This window comes from Habropoda laboriosa, unplaced genomic scaffold (assembly GCF_001263275.1).
Source record: "Habropoda laboriosa isolate 0110345459 unplaced genomic scaffold, ASM126327v1 scaffold40, whole genome shotgun sequence".
In the NCBI taxonomy this organism is placed as follows: Eukaryota; Metazoa; Arthropoda; class Insecta; order Hymenoptera; family Apidae; genus Habropoda; species Habropoda laboriosa.
The window spans coordinates 786,235-803,086 of record NW_017100231.1 but is presented as its reverse complement, the minus strand read 5'-3'; the positions used below and the strand labels follow the sequence as shown (position 1 = coordinate 803,086).

Below are 16,852 nucleotides of genomic sequence, written 5' to 3'. Positions count from 1 at the left end.
ACACCAATCTATGCAAAATACCGTGTAAATTATTTTTGTCAAAATTCTAAACAACTTATTTACAATTTGCAATTTCTCCATAATTTAGCTACCATTTGTTAGAAATACTTTTTCGCGGCACAAGATTTAACGTGTTCCAAGGGAATTACTTCAAAAATGTATCACAGACATGGAAGCAAATCTATCTTTTTCAGGAAAAGATTCTCGTGTTCCGATATGATTAATTTAAAGGGAATTTTCGTGTACGAATGTAACTAATTTTAGAAACATTTTATACAACTTCCTACGGATTAAGAAGCACACGGAATAATATACAGGATTTCGGTGCCGGGAAAAGTAAAGCGATTCGTCATTTCACGATAACGAAAATATCCGTTTGTATTGTAAAGATTGCCCTGAAAAATGTGTACGGTCATTTTTAAACCGTGCAACGTTGACAAGTAGTTAAGGTCAGCTTTTGTGGATGCAGGGTAGCAAGCGTTTTAGTTGCACCTCATAAGGCAGAGCCAAGTACGATTTATTTTACGTCAGATAATACCCCTCAAGTAACTGCACCCTTTTTCCAGCATACACTTACCCGGTGAGAAACCATTCGAAAAAGTCCAGCGATATTTGTTTGCTCGAGTGGTAAAAACGTTTGCGATAACGTTTGAAAAAATATCAGATTTACAACCTCGTAGGCTGTTCTCTGAGATACTTCTATCGTACTCCGGAAGACTTGTGCAAGATTTATTACAACTTTGTGCCTTGGAAATAATTGCACGTTAAATGTAACGTGAAAGGAAAAAAATAAGGTTTCTAATTTTAAGAATATGTAACGTTTAGATTACGAGCAAATTATACGTGATAAAAAATGTAATTCGCCGAGTATCATTGTGTCAGCATCTTTGTAAATTAGTATCTTGAAGAAAGAAAAAAAAAAAGAAGGAAAGATTTATAGTGGAAAATTATAATATTTTTGCAACGATGTTAATTAACGGTTCGCCTTAGCTTTTCGATAAAATTATGCTAATCGATAAAATTGTGCTGATATTTTTAGAATGGATATTTACGAGTTTCTTGTACCAGAAGAAATAAGGAATTGAACCCGAGCAATTCACGACAATAGATTGAATTTTCTACATGATTGTATACGATTGATATTTGCATACGACTATATACTCTACACGTAGTTGCTGAATTATGCGTTTAATTGGATAACTCATGTGTTCGAAACTTCATATACGGAGCAACAGCAGCATCAATCTGCGATAAATTGAACGTTTCCTAACACGATTGTGCATCGAGAATTAACTACCATTTTTCATAGAGACAGGTATTAAATCAACGTCATCGTGTTATTGAGAAAAACTATAACAGTAACTTTTCTCTTATGAAACTTTGATTTAATGAAAAAGAAAAGATACGAGAGACCTTGAAAGTTTATCGAGTATGCAAGAATTTCCTAACCTCAGTTTACCAGATTTTCTCCTATATTTCTATCTTGATTTAACAACGTGCAAGAGAAAAAGTAATGAAAATTTCACTAATACGCAATTTTAATACAAACAGAAAAATAATATTTTTCACTTTGGAATTTTTCTGATTTAAATATCGAAGAATCGGAGCTTCGTAAATCTAATTATAATGAGAAAAAGAAGAAACAAGATTTAGAGCGTAGAAAAGAGAAATTAATTATCTTATCTGTAGAGTATAATAATACGATAACACTTGAATACATAAATCACATCTCATTCCCTCAATTTTTCTGTATTCACAAACCTAACCTCGAAGAGTAGCGAGAAAAAAACTATCGTAAGGTTGGAGAGCCCTTAGTGTGACAATACGAAAACAAAAATATTCCTCGATTTGCCGTGGAAAGTTTCACGGGCAAAATGTCGTAGACGTTATCAGCGCGCGGTAACAGTCGATCGAGCGCTTTGTAAATGAAACTCGGTAGATAGGTGTAAAGAGCGTGGTATTTCATTACGCCCGCGCTTCGATTCGAAACCCGTGTAGTAGAGTCTTGACCCGGCAACTTGCCGAGTGCCGCTTACTCGCTCTATACTACACACAGTTTAGATGTTCTCAATCGCGTGACCCTCGGCGAACGCGTTTCTGTATCGCTCTCGCGCGCGATACCATCGTCGTGGTATGCTTCTCCAACCGTAACACAGCCCACCCCCCGAAACGTTTCATTTTCAATGGAGAAAATTTCGCGGTGTAATATCGTCGATATAATTTACGATCGTCGTTAAAATCCGATTATCCCGATGTTTCGACTGGAACTCGATCGTTCCAGACGACCGAACACGATAGCAACAAACGATACAATCCATCGTCCTTCGTTTAAGGATCATTAATCTTCTCCTCTAACGTACGGAATCAAATATACGAAATAACAGGAACAAGAACGCGAGCGAGAGAGCGAGCGCGCGCGCGTGCGAAACAGACTAAAGAACACGATAAGAAGTTTGGAAGAAGCAAGGTTGACGACCGGCGTGAGTGCGCGCGCGCGAGCATACAAGCACCTACGCTCCTAAGCTATACAAGAGCAGCGCACCGGCGACGAGAGAAACGACGAGACAACGACGCGAACCAACAAGTAGAGTAAATGACTCACCACGTGAACGCTGGAGAGACCGACCGGCTCGCTCTGCTTCTTGTCCGTCTTCTCCCCCTGCCGTTTCGCTTTACTCTCGAGGAAACGTTGCTTCAACACCAGCGTGTCCTGTATGTTCTGCTCGCATAGACCGTTGAAACTCTGATCGAATCTTGGTATACAATCGGTCTGCCTCCGTCGATAACTCTCGATTCGACGTCTGAGACGATCGACGACCGCCTGCCTCTTGGGGGTGAGTACCTCACCCATGCCAGGTGCCTGACCCATTTGTTGCTGCAACTGCAGCTGTTGTCCGGTTACGTTCAATTGGCCGGTCGCGTTCAGTTCGTGGATTCCGGCCGATTGGCCTAATACGTTGTTTACGTTGCCGGTGTTGTTAACGTTTGTATTGGGAGCCTGGCCCACGCAGACCGAGATCGGGCCAGGCGCGGTGCCGGGGGGGCCTTGCGGGGGCTGGCGGGGCAGGAGCCCCCCGGCCTCCATACAGCCCCCTAAATCCACCGCAGGGTAAGCCAGCTCAGTGAGAACCTCTGCTACCGAAGCGCCTGACGCACGCTACTGCTACTGCTGCGACCTCGTCTCCCGCCGCTGCCCTCGAGCCGAGCATCCTCTGCCACCCTGCCAATGCGACGATCCTCAACTTCCGGTCAAGACGCATTTGGAATATGTCGTTCGTTCGCGCCTCGACACCGCCGCGCACCGAGCCGCCTCACTCTCTCTCTCTCTCTCTCTTTCTCTTTACACGCCGATACTCGCTGCACTGGCCGCTGTCTTGCGCCTCTTTGCTAAAAGAGATACGGAACACACTTTGCGTCGATACTCTCCGATCCGTTAGTAGTGTTTCACTGAATCTTCGTTCGATAGAGTCGTATGTGGTATATAATCACAGTTGGTATACACACAAGGAGACACGAGACGTTCGTCGATGGATACAAATCCTCTTGTTGATGTATATCGTCGTTCGTATATGTATACGGTTTTCCTTCACTCTTCGTTTCAAACGGAATTATGAATCGGTAGAATGAACGACGCCGTAAGACACTGTAAACAAAGTTCGTCACCCTTTGTAACACCAGGCACGCACCAATGTCACATTTAGCCACTGTTTCGTCTGTCCGGTTGTTGACATCGCGACATACCGCTGATACTATTCTCCGCGTTTTATTCCCGATGCCACGTGACTGAACGGTATACCGTGAAGTCCGTGTCGTTCCAACGCAACGAGTCACCGCAGTTCAGCCTCCACGCGAACGCACCTCGCACGCGAGATTACCACGGTGTTTTTCTGTGTCGGTAACGAGAACGCGACGCTCCCGTAGAGTCCACGCTGTCCGCGTACCGTTGCCTTGTTGACAGTGTAACGATGCCCGTGGAACGAGCGACAGTATTTGTCTTCCGGGTAAAGAAATTTTCGAACTGTCACTCTCGACAAGACGCGCGCGAAGATTCGACGGTAGGACGGAACGTTCACCGCGCGCGACTAAGTTCAGGGCCTGGAAACTCCGTGTATACAAGAGGCGCCCAATTTGTCGCGCCATCTGATGGTGATCCCTATAACTAAACGGAGTTGGCGGTACGTATGAAATATTTATTACCTAGCATTGCGTTTAATGCGATTAGAGAGCATAATTTAATTACTAAATTGCTTGTTTTATTTTTAATAATTTACTTTCTATGATAGTAAATGTGTTTTATGAAGGAAATATTACCGGTGTTTCAGATAAAACGAAATATCAAATTACTGAATATATGTTTATAATTAAAGGATTATTACGTAAAATGTGTATCTGTTTTTTTCCTATTCCCTGTAATATGAAACTTATTTACGAAAGAATAAATCTTCAAAGATAAATATCGTACGTGTGAAAAAAAATGTACGTGTTTAAAAATGCAATTAATCGTAAATTAATTACTTTTTATGCTGAAAAAATGTTTAGAAATATATAAAAGTACAAAATACTTAATGTGTCCGACTTTATTTAATAATCTTTCAAAAGTATAATATCTCTCGATTAAAAGAAACGAAAAAATTGATTTTCACACCAATTATCTTAATTCATAGTCCGCCTAAAAACGTATCAACTACGATTTTAAAAAAAAAGACCTGTTGCCTTTTATCAGCACGATAATCGATACAAATCGACGTATTGAACGGCAAGAAAGTCAATATTGTCTCTCGTATACATTCCGAAATGTGTCTCCAATGCCCTCTTTAGTTGCTAAAGTCTAACTACAACTTCACAATAAGAGCCTCTCTCTAAATTCTCCCTCTCCCTCGGATCTATCTCCCTCCCGCTCGCTCCTGCCGGCGTCCCGCGTCTGTACGAGGGACGGGAAACGTGGTTGATAGTGGGAGTGCGCGACAAGCCTTTCGCGGCTTAATATTGGCACTGGCTCGGAGATCAGGCACACGCTTTACCAACGGAAGACTTTCTTGCACGCGGAGGACGGTGCACGGGCGTCCTGCCGACCGTGAACGTAAGTATACGCGACACACACGGAAAACAGCAGCGCACGCCGCGTGCGCTGAATCTCTCGATTGTCTCTGTGCGTCGTCGAGTGCGCGTTGGACGTCACAACAGGTAGTTGAGCGAGGGCAGCGTGCTCCGGCCTGTCTGTAGAAAGAAAGGAAAAGACCGATCGAGCGAGCGAGAGGTCGATAGCTCGGCACGAGTGTGTCGGAGAAAGAGAGAGCGATTATAGTTATGACGACGGTCGGGGGGAAACGGCGGGAGAAGTAGGAGGAAGACGGCCGAGTGGAATACGCTAGAAGGGGAGAAAGATGGGATAGTAACAGGGAGGAGTTTCACTGTTTGGCCGGATACCTCCACACCGTGCCTTTGCACAACTGCCCGTGCCACAGCTTCGAATCTACATGCACGAGACGGGTTACTCACGCGTTCCCTCTGCTACTTTTCTCTCTTTCTCCCTTTCGCAGACCTTTCTCCCTCTTGCGTTTACGTATTTCATTCCCCCTCTATGGTTCGTCGCGATCTCTAGCACAGGGACGCGTTTCCGTAGTCTGGCGTTGGCTTTTTGAAAATTGATATATAACTTCTGGAAGTTCTTTTAAATAATGCACATTCGTTTGGAGAATAGTTTATTATATTTACGTATCTTTATTCTGTTGCATTGTATGTTTTTAATATGCTACTTTTTGGGGTAGAATTGTGTAAATCTAGAAGAAAATATATTTTGAATAAGATTTTGAGAATTCGTAATGTCGCAGGTACGTGTAAATACATTTGTTTCATAGTGATGCATTGATTTATTTATTTAAAAACTTCGTGCTGTGATTAAAGGGGACATCTTTCTAAAAATCGTTTCAGAATGGTGATTAAATTGAATATGTAATAGGAAAATTAATATAGATTGTTTAATTATCGGAATATTCTTAATGAAACCTGTATTCATTAAAGTATGATCATATTGTAAGACGTGAGAAGTATAATCTATTTCTCCTTTAGACTATATATACTGCAGGAGTATATACATATAATCGGTAGATTATAATTGTAGTCACTGATACGGGTGCATTCTAGCAGAAGAATTATAAACTATGAAACGCGTCGGCAGTCGACTGTAAACTTGTAGCGACATCTTCGAAAGAAAGAATTGTCCTGTTTGGCACGACTTTACCGACCCGATTCATAAATTATAGATATCGTAGACGTCAATTAATTTACACATTGCCTACGTATTCTGTTATCTATTAATGCTTATTATTTGTAATAAACATTTAATTAAATAAAACGATAAAGATGTGGAAGAGTACACACATACACAAGAATCGTTGGATTGTAAAATTTGTTATTGAATTGAAAACATACTTGGAATAATATATTTAAAAGACGCGCTTACCTTTCAATTTAAGTTGCAAGTGCTGTCATCTGGTTTCCATTCAGCGCAACAGTTTCTATGATAAAGGAGTAAACGTGTGCATGCATCAATCTAGGGCTTGTAAAATATGTACACACCCTTTAACACTTCTTTAACGATTGTACAAATTAATATACTTTATATATTAGATGTTTGTAAGCATTAATAACACTATTCGATATATCGTATATGAAATATTAATATAAGTACAAGTTTTAAATGTATTGCATTGTTATTTTGTAGTTTAAAAAGTGATATAAAAGATGGATCTGAATACGGCTAAGGGTAGCAACATTGACGGACGTTGGAGCAGTGCATCAGGAACGAGTCCTTCATCCAGAAATTCACTAACGCTTATATCATCTGGAATTTCTACTTTGGATCATATCATAGGTTTGGATAAAATTTTCTTCCTTGTCTAAAATTAACCAATTTCTTTGTTAGTGCTTAAACATTATTGTTGTATGTTTACATAATTTGTAGGTGGTGGATTACCTGTTGGTTCCTTGTTTCTCATTGGTATGTACAAAACATATTGCACTTACAAAATTTATACCTATGTTGGTCATGTGGAAAATGGTTTTTATTTTTAGAGGAAGATCGGTATGGCACATATGCAAAAGTTATGATAAAGCACTTTATGGCAGAAAGTGTGGTTACAAATCAACCGTTGTTAATTGCATCCAAAGATACTAAACCAACACAGTTCGTGTCAGAAATTCCAGCTGTTGCAGAAGATACCAAAAAATTTGATCCACTTTCCTATAAGAAATATAAGAAAGATGAAGAAATGCAAATTGCATGGAGATATCAACATATGCATCTAATGCATACCTTAATTAAAGGGAATTATTTTGGTCATTACTATGACCTTACAAAGCCAATGAAAAAGGAAGTAATTGAAAAAGCTGATATAACTCAGTGGTATGATGATAGTTGTCCTGAAAAAGACAGTGGCTTTAACAATAAGGCATATACAAAATTACTAGTACATATTCAAGAAACTTTGAAAAAAGGACAATATTCAATTTCAGAAAACCCACCAAAAAGACAGATTCTAAGAGTTGTAATTCACTCTTTAGGATCAAAATCATGGTTTAGTGATTCTGAAGATGATACACATAAAGATTTGCTAAAATTTTTGTTTTTATTTAGAGCACTTCTAAGGTACCATTATGCAGTTGGAATGGTTACAGTACCTACAGAAGTGTTAGACAATTCTGTAAGTTCCATTCTTCATCGGTAAATATATTTCTACATAAATGTGAATTCATTCATTATAATTGAGTTTTAGAATTCTATTGTGGAACGAATTGAACATATGTCAGACATTGCAATCAGGTTGGAATCGTTTGCAGGCTCGCAAAAAGAAAGAAATATGTTATTTAGAGAGTATCATGGCCTATTGCATTCTAGAAAAATGCTTGCTTTGAATACCATAGGACCTCGTGATCCAGAATTAGTAGATTTTGTATTTAAATTGCGTCGCAGCAAATTTATCATCGAGGTGACCTACTTTTATCAAATGTATCAAGTTAAAATCTGACAATCTTTGTAGAATCTCATACTTTGCTTTAGGTTTTACATATACCACCTGAACTAGAGGATACTACTGAAATGGAACTACCTTTAGGAATATCAGTACCTGGATGTTCTAATCAGGGATACAAAAAGTTGTTAGATTTTTAAAAGATGTAGTATAATGAATGCAATCTTATTTGTACACAGATATTAAAAATTTTGTACCTCAAACCCTTTTGTGCTTTATTATAAGATCTAGTAGACTATACTTCACATAAATAAGAGCTACTTAAACCAGAAATGCATACTACATCGCGTGAATTAATGCAGACAAGAGGAGATAGGCTCCGTGAACACTCACAATAATACGCACGAGGCGTGTACTTGTTCAGTAGTATGATATTACGAGTACATTTTTACCACAGATATTAGAAATAACAATCAAGTTTATTTAAAACCATTCGTCTGTGTTTTACCACTTAATAAAAATTTCCTTCAATTCAGATCTATCCAATACTGCTTTAAAAAAAGAGCTATAAAATATTTTAACCTTCGCAACATACTCTGTCATTAACAGTAACATAAAAAACGAACTTTTTTTTCTATAATTAAGAAAATATCATCGGTACTTGTGTATTCTTGATATATTTCATGCACGGAATACACAAATAAGAATTTCACGAATGTGAACAGGAATAAACAAGCGTAAACGTTACTCATCCGTGACGATTACGCACAAACTGGCGACTCCCCCTACGTGAAATTCGACAAACACCAGTCATATATGTACAATCGTATAAGAACACGCATATGGACATTTCACCCCCTCCTGTGTATTTTTTTTGTTTCGTGCCTTTCTATTTCCTTCCGGTTCCATCCGGTCGGTCGCGCATGAGGGCACGCAACGCAACGCAAGCGCACCTACGGATGCGCCAGTATTCGTACGGCACTGTGGAACCATCTATCACGCGGCGGCTTTTTAGTCTTCGAGTTAACGCGGGCAAGTACGCGTCGAAAACTTGAAAAAGGACAAAAAAAAGAGGAAAGGTGGGAATCAGTGGATAACCGTACGTCGAAGGGAAAACACTTAGCATGAATTTCATTCGAATCGTCGACATTCTCGTTTCTCGCGACCATTAATGGAGTGTCATCGCGAGGGATTAACGTGACAAGTTGTCACCCGGTGTTCCTCTTGTTGTCGCGTAACGTGTTAACGGAGAAAAAACTTGCGAACTTCGATGTGTTAAAATGGAAAGGAAAAGCTTCGATGTGTCGCGTATCTTCGTGTGCTGCTCGAATATCATTTTCTTGGTGAGTTCTGAAAAAAAAAAAAAAATTAATGGGATGTTTATTGGATCACATGTTAGAACGTATAAAATGTTTTTTTTATAAAATTTGATTTTTACGTCAAGTAGATAAAAGTACATCTTTCAAATTCGAGGCTGTCCCAAAATTTATTTAAAATATTATAAATTTAATAAAAAAAGCCTGAATTGACTTCGATTTCAGATATCGGGTTTCTCGTTGATGTCATTAGGAGCGTTGTTATTGGCTGATGACGAACGCATTCTACTCTCGCGTTTATTAGGACCAGGGGATATACATCCTGAACAACCATTATTTTACTACTTGGCGTTTGCGATCGTCGGACTTGGATTTCTGATCACGCTTACAGGCCTGCTAGGATGCTGGGCCATTTGTCTCTATAATCGATGCGTTACCGTTTCAGTAAGATTCTATATATCTTTATCGTAAGTTATAAAATTCTAAGCGCTTTTCAGCCACTATTAACATCAATATTTAAACAAGTGAACGTAGTATTTTTTTTATTATTCGCTTTACGATAGAACGTTTTTCTTGACACACTTCAGAGAACATTAGTTCGTGTGAATAATAAATTCATCTGAACGGTGGTAAATTTTTAGGTCTCTCCCATCGCTTCAGAATAAATTATACAAGCGTGTAAAAGATTTCTCTGATTTCACTCTGACAGTTTTCCAAAATTTTTATTTCACTGTATCTAAACTGCTCGTACTTTCCTCCGGAAATATATTTAACGAAGAACATATGTATATCATTCGTTCCGGTAGTTTTACTCACTTGCTTTTTAATTAATACAAATATTCCTTAATCTGCAATTAAAATTCAAAGAAAAGTAACTTCAGTTACAGTTAAAGACTTGTCAGTGATCTACGCGTGCAGAAACATATGTATAGTCGGTGGAAGAAATATAGCGAGGTTGTAAATTGATGCAGTGACATCTATCGTCGTTATACGATACTACATTTTTCCATTGTAACTGAATCGAAGCTAAGATTTTTTTACTTCACGGCAGCCCTGGCTGAAATTTCGAAACTCTTACGATATACTCGGAACATGTAAACATTAACGCCTGACCGATCTCGCAACCTCGTTATATTTCTTTCACCGACTCTACTATAGTGGTACTTTTCTGACACCCCATATAACTTTCACGTTCAACGCTAAGTCCGATCCAGACGATAAAATTTTCAGATTCGTAAAGAAACATTTCTAAGCGATTCCGTGCAGAACGATTTACGTGTATCTATCAGACCTTTGTGTCGTATTTCATCGCGTTACAACTCGCTCCTGGAAGAACCGTGCATTTTAATCGTCCAGGGAGTCAAGGTCTGCGCGGTCCGCGCGCTTCTTCGTCGCGCGAGTTCGCTCTACGAACCAAACTGAAACCAGATTTCCCGCTTTGCCGGTCTATGGTCACGCGTCGCTGCCCGGAAACGGATCTACATAAATCCAGGCACGCGTGCCCACGGAAGGAGGGCGAGTTCGCGTATCATTTAAAAACAGCAATTATTTCCAAGGAGTCGCTTATTAGACGAGCAAACGCGCGATTACCGCACGTGAAACGTGTTCAGCGGAGTTGTTTCTGTTGAACGTTTCCGATGATGATGATGTAAAATTTAGATAAGTGACGATATAAATATTGTAGATGTCCAATTAGCTGTGAATACGCGAGAATACTTTACTACTTTTTTTTTTATTAGTAATAGTTTGTTTGCAAGATGCAGGTAGAAGGTGTGACCGTACAAGCAACGAACGAAGTATCCTTCTCGTGTTTCACTTGTGAACGTTGCTATAGAAACAGATACATATAGATACGTACTTGCCTGCTGTTATTCTTAAAAGCACTTCTTTTTGTCCTCTTTGCTGGCCTTTGACTCGTGGATTTAAGATTTGTATCTCTTTATGTTGAGGTTACGAAAGTAATAGAATTTTATTTTTCAAGGGGTATGAGGTTAGCGTAGATTTGAATTTGAATGGATTTTGAAGAATGGAAGATTTTCTTGTGTCTATTCAATAGCAAGAAATTGTATAACAGATGTAGAAATATATGTATTATATTAGACGTCGTTATTCTTCCTTATACACTGTATTAATCGAATAATACAGAAGCAGAATAATATTAATCGACAAACATACAAGCAGTCTTACAACTAACCTCATAACTATTTCATTTAGCTCGCCGTAATGATTCTACCATACATTAAACATTCAATAACCATCATATCGTTCAAGTATAACAATTCCTTAATTACTTCATCCATTACAGATTAACTTCATGCTTTACTTCTGCCTCCAGTATCTCATCACGATAATTCTGCTGTTACTCGGCGAGTGCACCGTCTGCGTCCTCGTGGTGTTCTGGCCACACGTTCTTGGCATAGATGTCAGACCAGCTCGATTGATACGAGCTTTACAGCGGAGCTACGCTGTTCCCGGTCGAGAGCAATTCACTGCAGCCCTTGATCTCGCGCAAAGAACGGTATACTCATTTTTCCCCAGGCGAAACGATTCATTTTCCGAAAAATCAACACGAGACACGCCGTATACGATACGATCGATGAACGATACAAAAGCGCGGGAGTGTCCATTTCGACTTCCCGAAGCTAACGATCGCTCGATCGATCATCTGGTAAAAGGCAATTACACTCACGCCCCCTTTTAACATGAAATTACGTCGACCTTTTCAGTTTGCTTGCTGCGGCATAAACGGAAGCAGCAATTACGGCACCTCCTGGTGGCGGCTGCAGGAAGTTGGTCGAAGAGAATTAGTGGTGCCTCTCAGCTGCTGCACCCTGAGCAACGTCAACCAAACTGACTCCTTCCTCAACCCTGAACCTGCCAATCTTACTCTCTGCCAAGCTTTGAACCCTGCCGAACATCAATATGCTCGACACACAACGGTACGTATCGTTAATGAGGATGTTGTTGATCAGGCGAAAGGAATTGGGTGTAAACATTTCGTCAAGCGGCAGGTTCATTGATACAGTAATTTGTGATTGTAATCGTTAGGAATTGTCTGGCAGATATGTCGTTCGAAAGGGTGTAAGGGAGGTTATGTGATTATTTTGACGTGAAGGTGAATATTAAGATAGACGTTGAATGTCATTGTGGCAAAAATGAAGTTATACTCTGTTTTATATTACATAATTTAATCACAAATATTTCACACTATAAATATTTCTTATCATTTTTAACAAAAGCAACGAAACAGTAAAGGTATAGTCGGTGGAACCGATATACACCACACACACACAGTAGAATGCAATTATAATGCACCGTTACCAATGCCACATTTTTTTCCCCGCTAAATTTTCAACGATACGTTTGCCGCTTCGACGCACGTGAAATCGTGACGAAATGAAAACAACCGTCGATACGCTTTGTGTCGCGACACGCATATGCTCAATAATGACCCGCATGCAAATATCACAGCCTAAGGGAAATCCAGTCGGATGCGGGTTGCGCAAAAGCGGCGTTGCTCTATCGTTCAATCTGTATCGTATCTGAAAACGGACGCGACGCTCTGGCAAGTTCAATGGAAAAAGCTTGGTTGCGAAGTTGGCACGTTACGCGAGAAACTTTCCTTATCTTTGCCGCGCGAAGCGTATTAAATTTCGCGTGGCCGCGCAGGAATTCAATATAGATTGAAATGTCATCGCGTGTCAACGCTGTCCCTGAATATGATGACATTATCTAGCCGTCCGAGGCTTTTGCTTGTACCATAAAAGAGTATCGGTTTTAATTTATAAATGGATCTATCTTCGAACGTAAGCTTTGTTCAATTGAAAAGATATGTTATGTGGAGGTCGAAGAAATGGAATAGTAGGTTACATCGAACGAAAGCTATTAGGAATGTAAAGGCTAACAGTTGCTAGTAGAAATGTCAAGGTTGTTTGAAGTTTGTTTAGTCTTCTCTCGTTAAACATAACCAAAAAGATCATTACACCGCTACAAATACATATCCCTTTTATATTTGACATTTTTACAACGAACAAAATGGGCATTGATACGAAAATAGATTTTCTATAGGGTTGCTTAGAAATGCTCGAGAAATGGACTCAAGATCAGGCAGTGATATTACTCACAATTGGACTGGCGGTGATTTTCGTGGAAGTTGGTGCGCTTCTGAGCACATTCTTTGCCTGTTCCCGAGGCAATAAAAGGGCCAAGTCTCAAGCGTCCACATTTACATCCACGCAAACTCTCAGTCCTTTCAGCGAAAGCGATCACGATTTCGGTACGATTTTTTCTCTTTGTTCCCGATTCTAATCACTTGTTTTCGACAGAAAAGAGCACTTTCTTGAATTATTCATAGGCTTGGGGATCGAGAATCGAATGCACGCGACCGGAACGACGTTCGGCGCCAAATCATGAAGGTGGCTAGAGGGCAGTGAGGGTAAATCTTCAATCGGCGTCAAGAATACAAAAACTGTGTCAAACTTGCCTAGACTTAACGATGTGAGGAGATTTGGCAAGAGTATAATTGAAGAATGGAAGAATCCTCCACAATTCGGAAACGACGTGTTAAGAAGCGATCAATTGTACGAAGAACGCGCGGTAGATGTCGCGCCAGAGTATTTCCAGCAGAATTATTCGAAGGATAAAACTGATCTCGACAAAAATCGCGACGATAAGAAAAATGCGACGAAATCAAGAGCACATAACAGCAGTGGAACCGTCAGAAGTATTCCAATTAAGAATTACCAAGCTTCGATAGCGCATAATATTGGAACTCTAAGGAGATCTGAAGCACCTCAATTACAATTTGAATCTTCGATGTCTGAGCCAGAGAGAAGTCTCTGTTCAACAAAATACAAAACTGTTCCAGCGTCACAAAATGAAACTGAATATCAAATTCAACGATCGGCTAGAACCCCGAAACATTCAGGCACTTTGAATCCATATAGAAGGTCCTGTCACTCCTGCGACTACCAGCGGGAAATTCAAAATGAACATCGTAAAATTAATTCAAAATTAAGGACTTTGGACAGAAGAATAGTCAGAAGCGAGCATGATGTTGCTGTGCGTGCTGATAAAGAGTTCAGCGATTTCGAGGACTATTTCCATAAGTCTTCCTCTCGGAAATTCAGTTCCAGTCGTGGAAGGTTGAAAAATACGAAAACTAGGAATCAATCTAAGAACGGAACAATGCAAAATGGAGGATCGAAGCATTTGAAAGCCGGAGATCCACGTGTTTCAAGAAAATGGGGGACTATTGATCTAGAACGAGGACACGTTGGCCAAAAAATATTCGCGTACGAGGAAAATGCTAAACGCGGTAGTCATAATTGGGACACTGCCGATAAGTATCAAGTATTTCCTGAGATAAAGAAGCACAGAGCTATTGGTGTACCATTGGTGGGTATGCATAACGCGTGTGGTTTACCAGTAGTCGCTTCTTGGCAAGGTCATCAGCTGTTGGAACCTTTAAGAATGAAAGGAAGAGTTTTGGGAACATTAAGACCAATTTATAAGGGACCCCGTGCATCTTTGGACCTCCACCATCGAACTCATCCAAAAAGAAAAATGCTATTACCAAATAAAAGTGTTCCTAAAAGGACATGTCCTACAGAATTGAGAGAAGTCGGTAAGAAAGTCGATTACCCGTCGATAAAGTCATTAGTTTCTCTTGATGCACCTGGTGGCGAGGTTAGGAGGCGAAGAAGGCATCGCCCTTCGTTCAAAGCAAAAAAAACTGGGACATTTTCGTCGAAGAGTTCAGTGAAAAGGAAGGCGAGATCGGCTGTAAGAAAAAATAAAGAGAATTCAGTGGCTGGTAGCCTTCGTAGGAAATCTTTCGAAGTTGGAAGCACCAAGAGGCAAACATTATACGCTAGGGATGACGGGGAGGATGCTGTGCAAGTTCTGAAGAGCTTATGCTTAAATCCTTTGGCGCGAACTAAATCCGAAACTGACATGATATGGTGAAACTAATGGAATACACACTTCTGATTGTACAACCGCGAAAATATCAATTATTGTTGCTACTTTAAACTTTACGTGCATGTATAAAATATAAAATCTTACTTGTTTGACGCATTGGGTTAACCTAAAAGTTTCCATGGTTTTTAATTGTTGACAAATGGCGGGAACTTTTGAAGTGACCCAATAATAACGATCGACCGTGTAGTACAATCGTTTGATTAGATTTATTTTAACCTTCTACTTATTGTATTAATTATATGTTATTGAATCGATTAAAACTCTACTATATAGTCTGATTCGTACTATTATGTTATATGTATATTCATTATATACTTTGTAAATATGCTTCAACGATAGTATTGTATTCTTGAATGTTATAATAAAAGAAAAACCCTTGCTACCCTCGTTAGAAGCATTCGAGTACGACGAAGAGATCCTTGAATGAACGTGCTCTTAAGTGTTTTAAACATGTAACATTATACGAAGTAATACTTAAACGACATATGTTTCTATATTTTACTCTTTTGTATTCTAACCTCAATTACACGTTAACCATCTTTTTATTTAAAAATTTCAATTCGAGAACATCACGAAAAAATGGTAATTTTAAATTTAGATTTACAACGATAATTTTATCATTTTATCCTTTAAATTTCACACAGTGTCGGTATCAAAAATTTTTCTCTCATCTATAAAATTTTATACCGAAGGATGGTAAGTAGACGAATAAAGAATATTTCGTTCAACCTAATTTCAACTTCCACCGCTAGAGTTCGCTGCTTTCCTCTTACCCCTATTTTAGGGGTAACAATCTTACATTATTTAACGTTCCATTTTACAATTAAACTTGAACATCGATCAACATACAAAGGTGTACGTATAGATAAATTACACATAAATATAGATCGAAAGAATAATACAATTATTTTTCACGAAGTATTTTCATCGACTAAAGTTGACCCAAAATTTTCCGGATAAAAATACAATGGAATTTTGGACTATCGAGGAAATGAATATTTACAATATTTTCAACAATAAACGATACAATTTTTCTATCGTAAATTACTTGGATTACACCAGCCAATATCTACCCTCGTTTTGAAAAAATATGTTTTCACACTTCCCTTTCACCGGCGACACGTTTAAGATTTGAAAATCTTGTCCCCGGCCGAGTGGTTGTCGGGGGCAGTCGATACATTCTTATTTCTATACAAAGCCTTTCAATTTCCCTACTGAGCCTTTGATATTTTGCAGAACGAGGGTCCTTTACCCTGCCCCTCATCCAGCCATTCTCCTTTTCTTCCTCCTTTCTACGCGAAGATTATGCAAATCAACGGAAACGCTTGAAAATATTGCTGGAACGTTAAATACCCTTTGTCTTTTCTTATTTCAATACGGTGTCAGAAAATGGATATTTCTTTGAAGTAGAGTAAGGTATATTATTTACATAAATACCAGCATATTTATCAAAATTCTCGTAACAATTCTACCTTTCACTTATCTCACAAGGTGAGTTGGAAAATTTAAAAAAAAATTTCACTTCCAGTCCCACTTTCTCTAGGGGTGCAAACTCTCACGAAAAAAAAATTGCCAGTTTTCTCA

At 39.2% G+C, this 16,852-nt stretch overlaps 4 protein-coding genes across 4 annotated transcripts in view; 3 read left to right on the top strand and 1 right to left on the bottom strand.

The window, feature by feature from the left end:
• LOC108571471 (neurogenic protein mastermind-like) overlaps window positions 1–2,869 on the bottom strand; it is a 110,687-nt gene extending 107,818 nt beyond the window's left edge. The window contains exon 1 of the mRNA XM_017933527.1: window positions 2,603–2,869. Within this exon, the coding sequence (XP_017789016.1) occupies window positions 2,603–2,869 (267 nt within the window). The remainder of the gene's footprint in view (window positions 1–2,602) is intronic.
• A 3,935-nt stretch (window positions 2,870–6,804) lies between these two features.
• On the top strand, window positions 6,805–8,170 carry LOC108571611 (elongator complex protein 4; the record flags this gene model as incomplete). The annotated part of the gene is made up of 5 exons (XM_017933687.1): window positions 6,805–6,874; window positions 6,965–7,000; window positions 7,075–7,703; window positions 7,776–7,988; window positions 8,060–8,170. Coding segments are annotated over 5 exons (1,059 nt in total), but the record flags the coding sequence as incomplete, so codon positions are not given.
• A 1,080-nt stretch (window positions 8,171–9,250) lies between these two features.
• On the top strand, window positions 9,251–13,699 carry LOC108571609 (tetraspanin-1). The gene is made up of 6 exons (XM_017933684.1): window positions 9,251–9,313; window positions 9,512–9,730; window positions 11,622–11,804; window positions 12,013–12,225; window positions 13,355–13,562; window positions 13,641–13,699. The coding sequence occupies exons 1-6, from the start codon at window positions 9,251–9,253 to the stop codon at window positions 13,697–13,699; spliced, it is 945 nt and encodes a 314-aa protein (XP_017789173.1).
• A 402-nt stretch (window positions 13,700–14,101) lies between these two features.
• Window positions 14,102–15,253, top strand: LOC108571470. The gene has a single exon (XM_017933526.1). The coding sequence runs from the start codon at window positions 14,102–14,104 to the stop codon at window positions 15,251–15,253; it is 1,152 nt and encodes a 383-aa protein (XP_017789015.1).
• The last annotated feature ends 1,599 nt before the right edge of the window (window positions 15,254–16,852 follow it).

What these genes read in the sequence shown, in the direction of transcription:
- LOC108571609 (XM_017933684.1), top strand. Translation starts at nt 9,251, where the DNA reads ATGGAAAGGAAAAGCTTCGATGTGTCGCGTATCTTCGTGTGCTGCTCG. An exon ending in ATCGATGCGTTACCGTTTCA is followed by an intron (nt 9,731 to 11,621) that starts GTAAGATTCTAT and finishes TTCTGCCTCCAG; the next exon opens with TATCTCATCACGATAATTCT. An exon ending in AATATGCTCGACACACAACG is followed by an intron (nt 12,226 to 13,354) that starts GTACGTATCGTT and finishes GATTTTCTATAG; the next exon opens with GGTTGCTTAGAAATGCTCGA.
- LOC108571470 (XM_017933526.1), top strand. Translation starts at nt 14,102, where the DNA reads ATGTCTGAGCCAGAGAGAAGTCTCTGTTCAACAAAATACAAAACTGTT.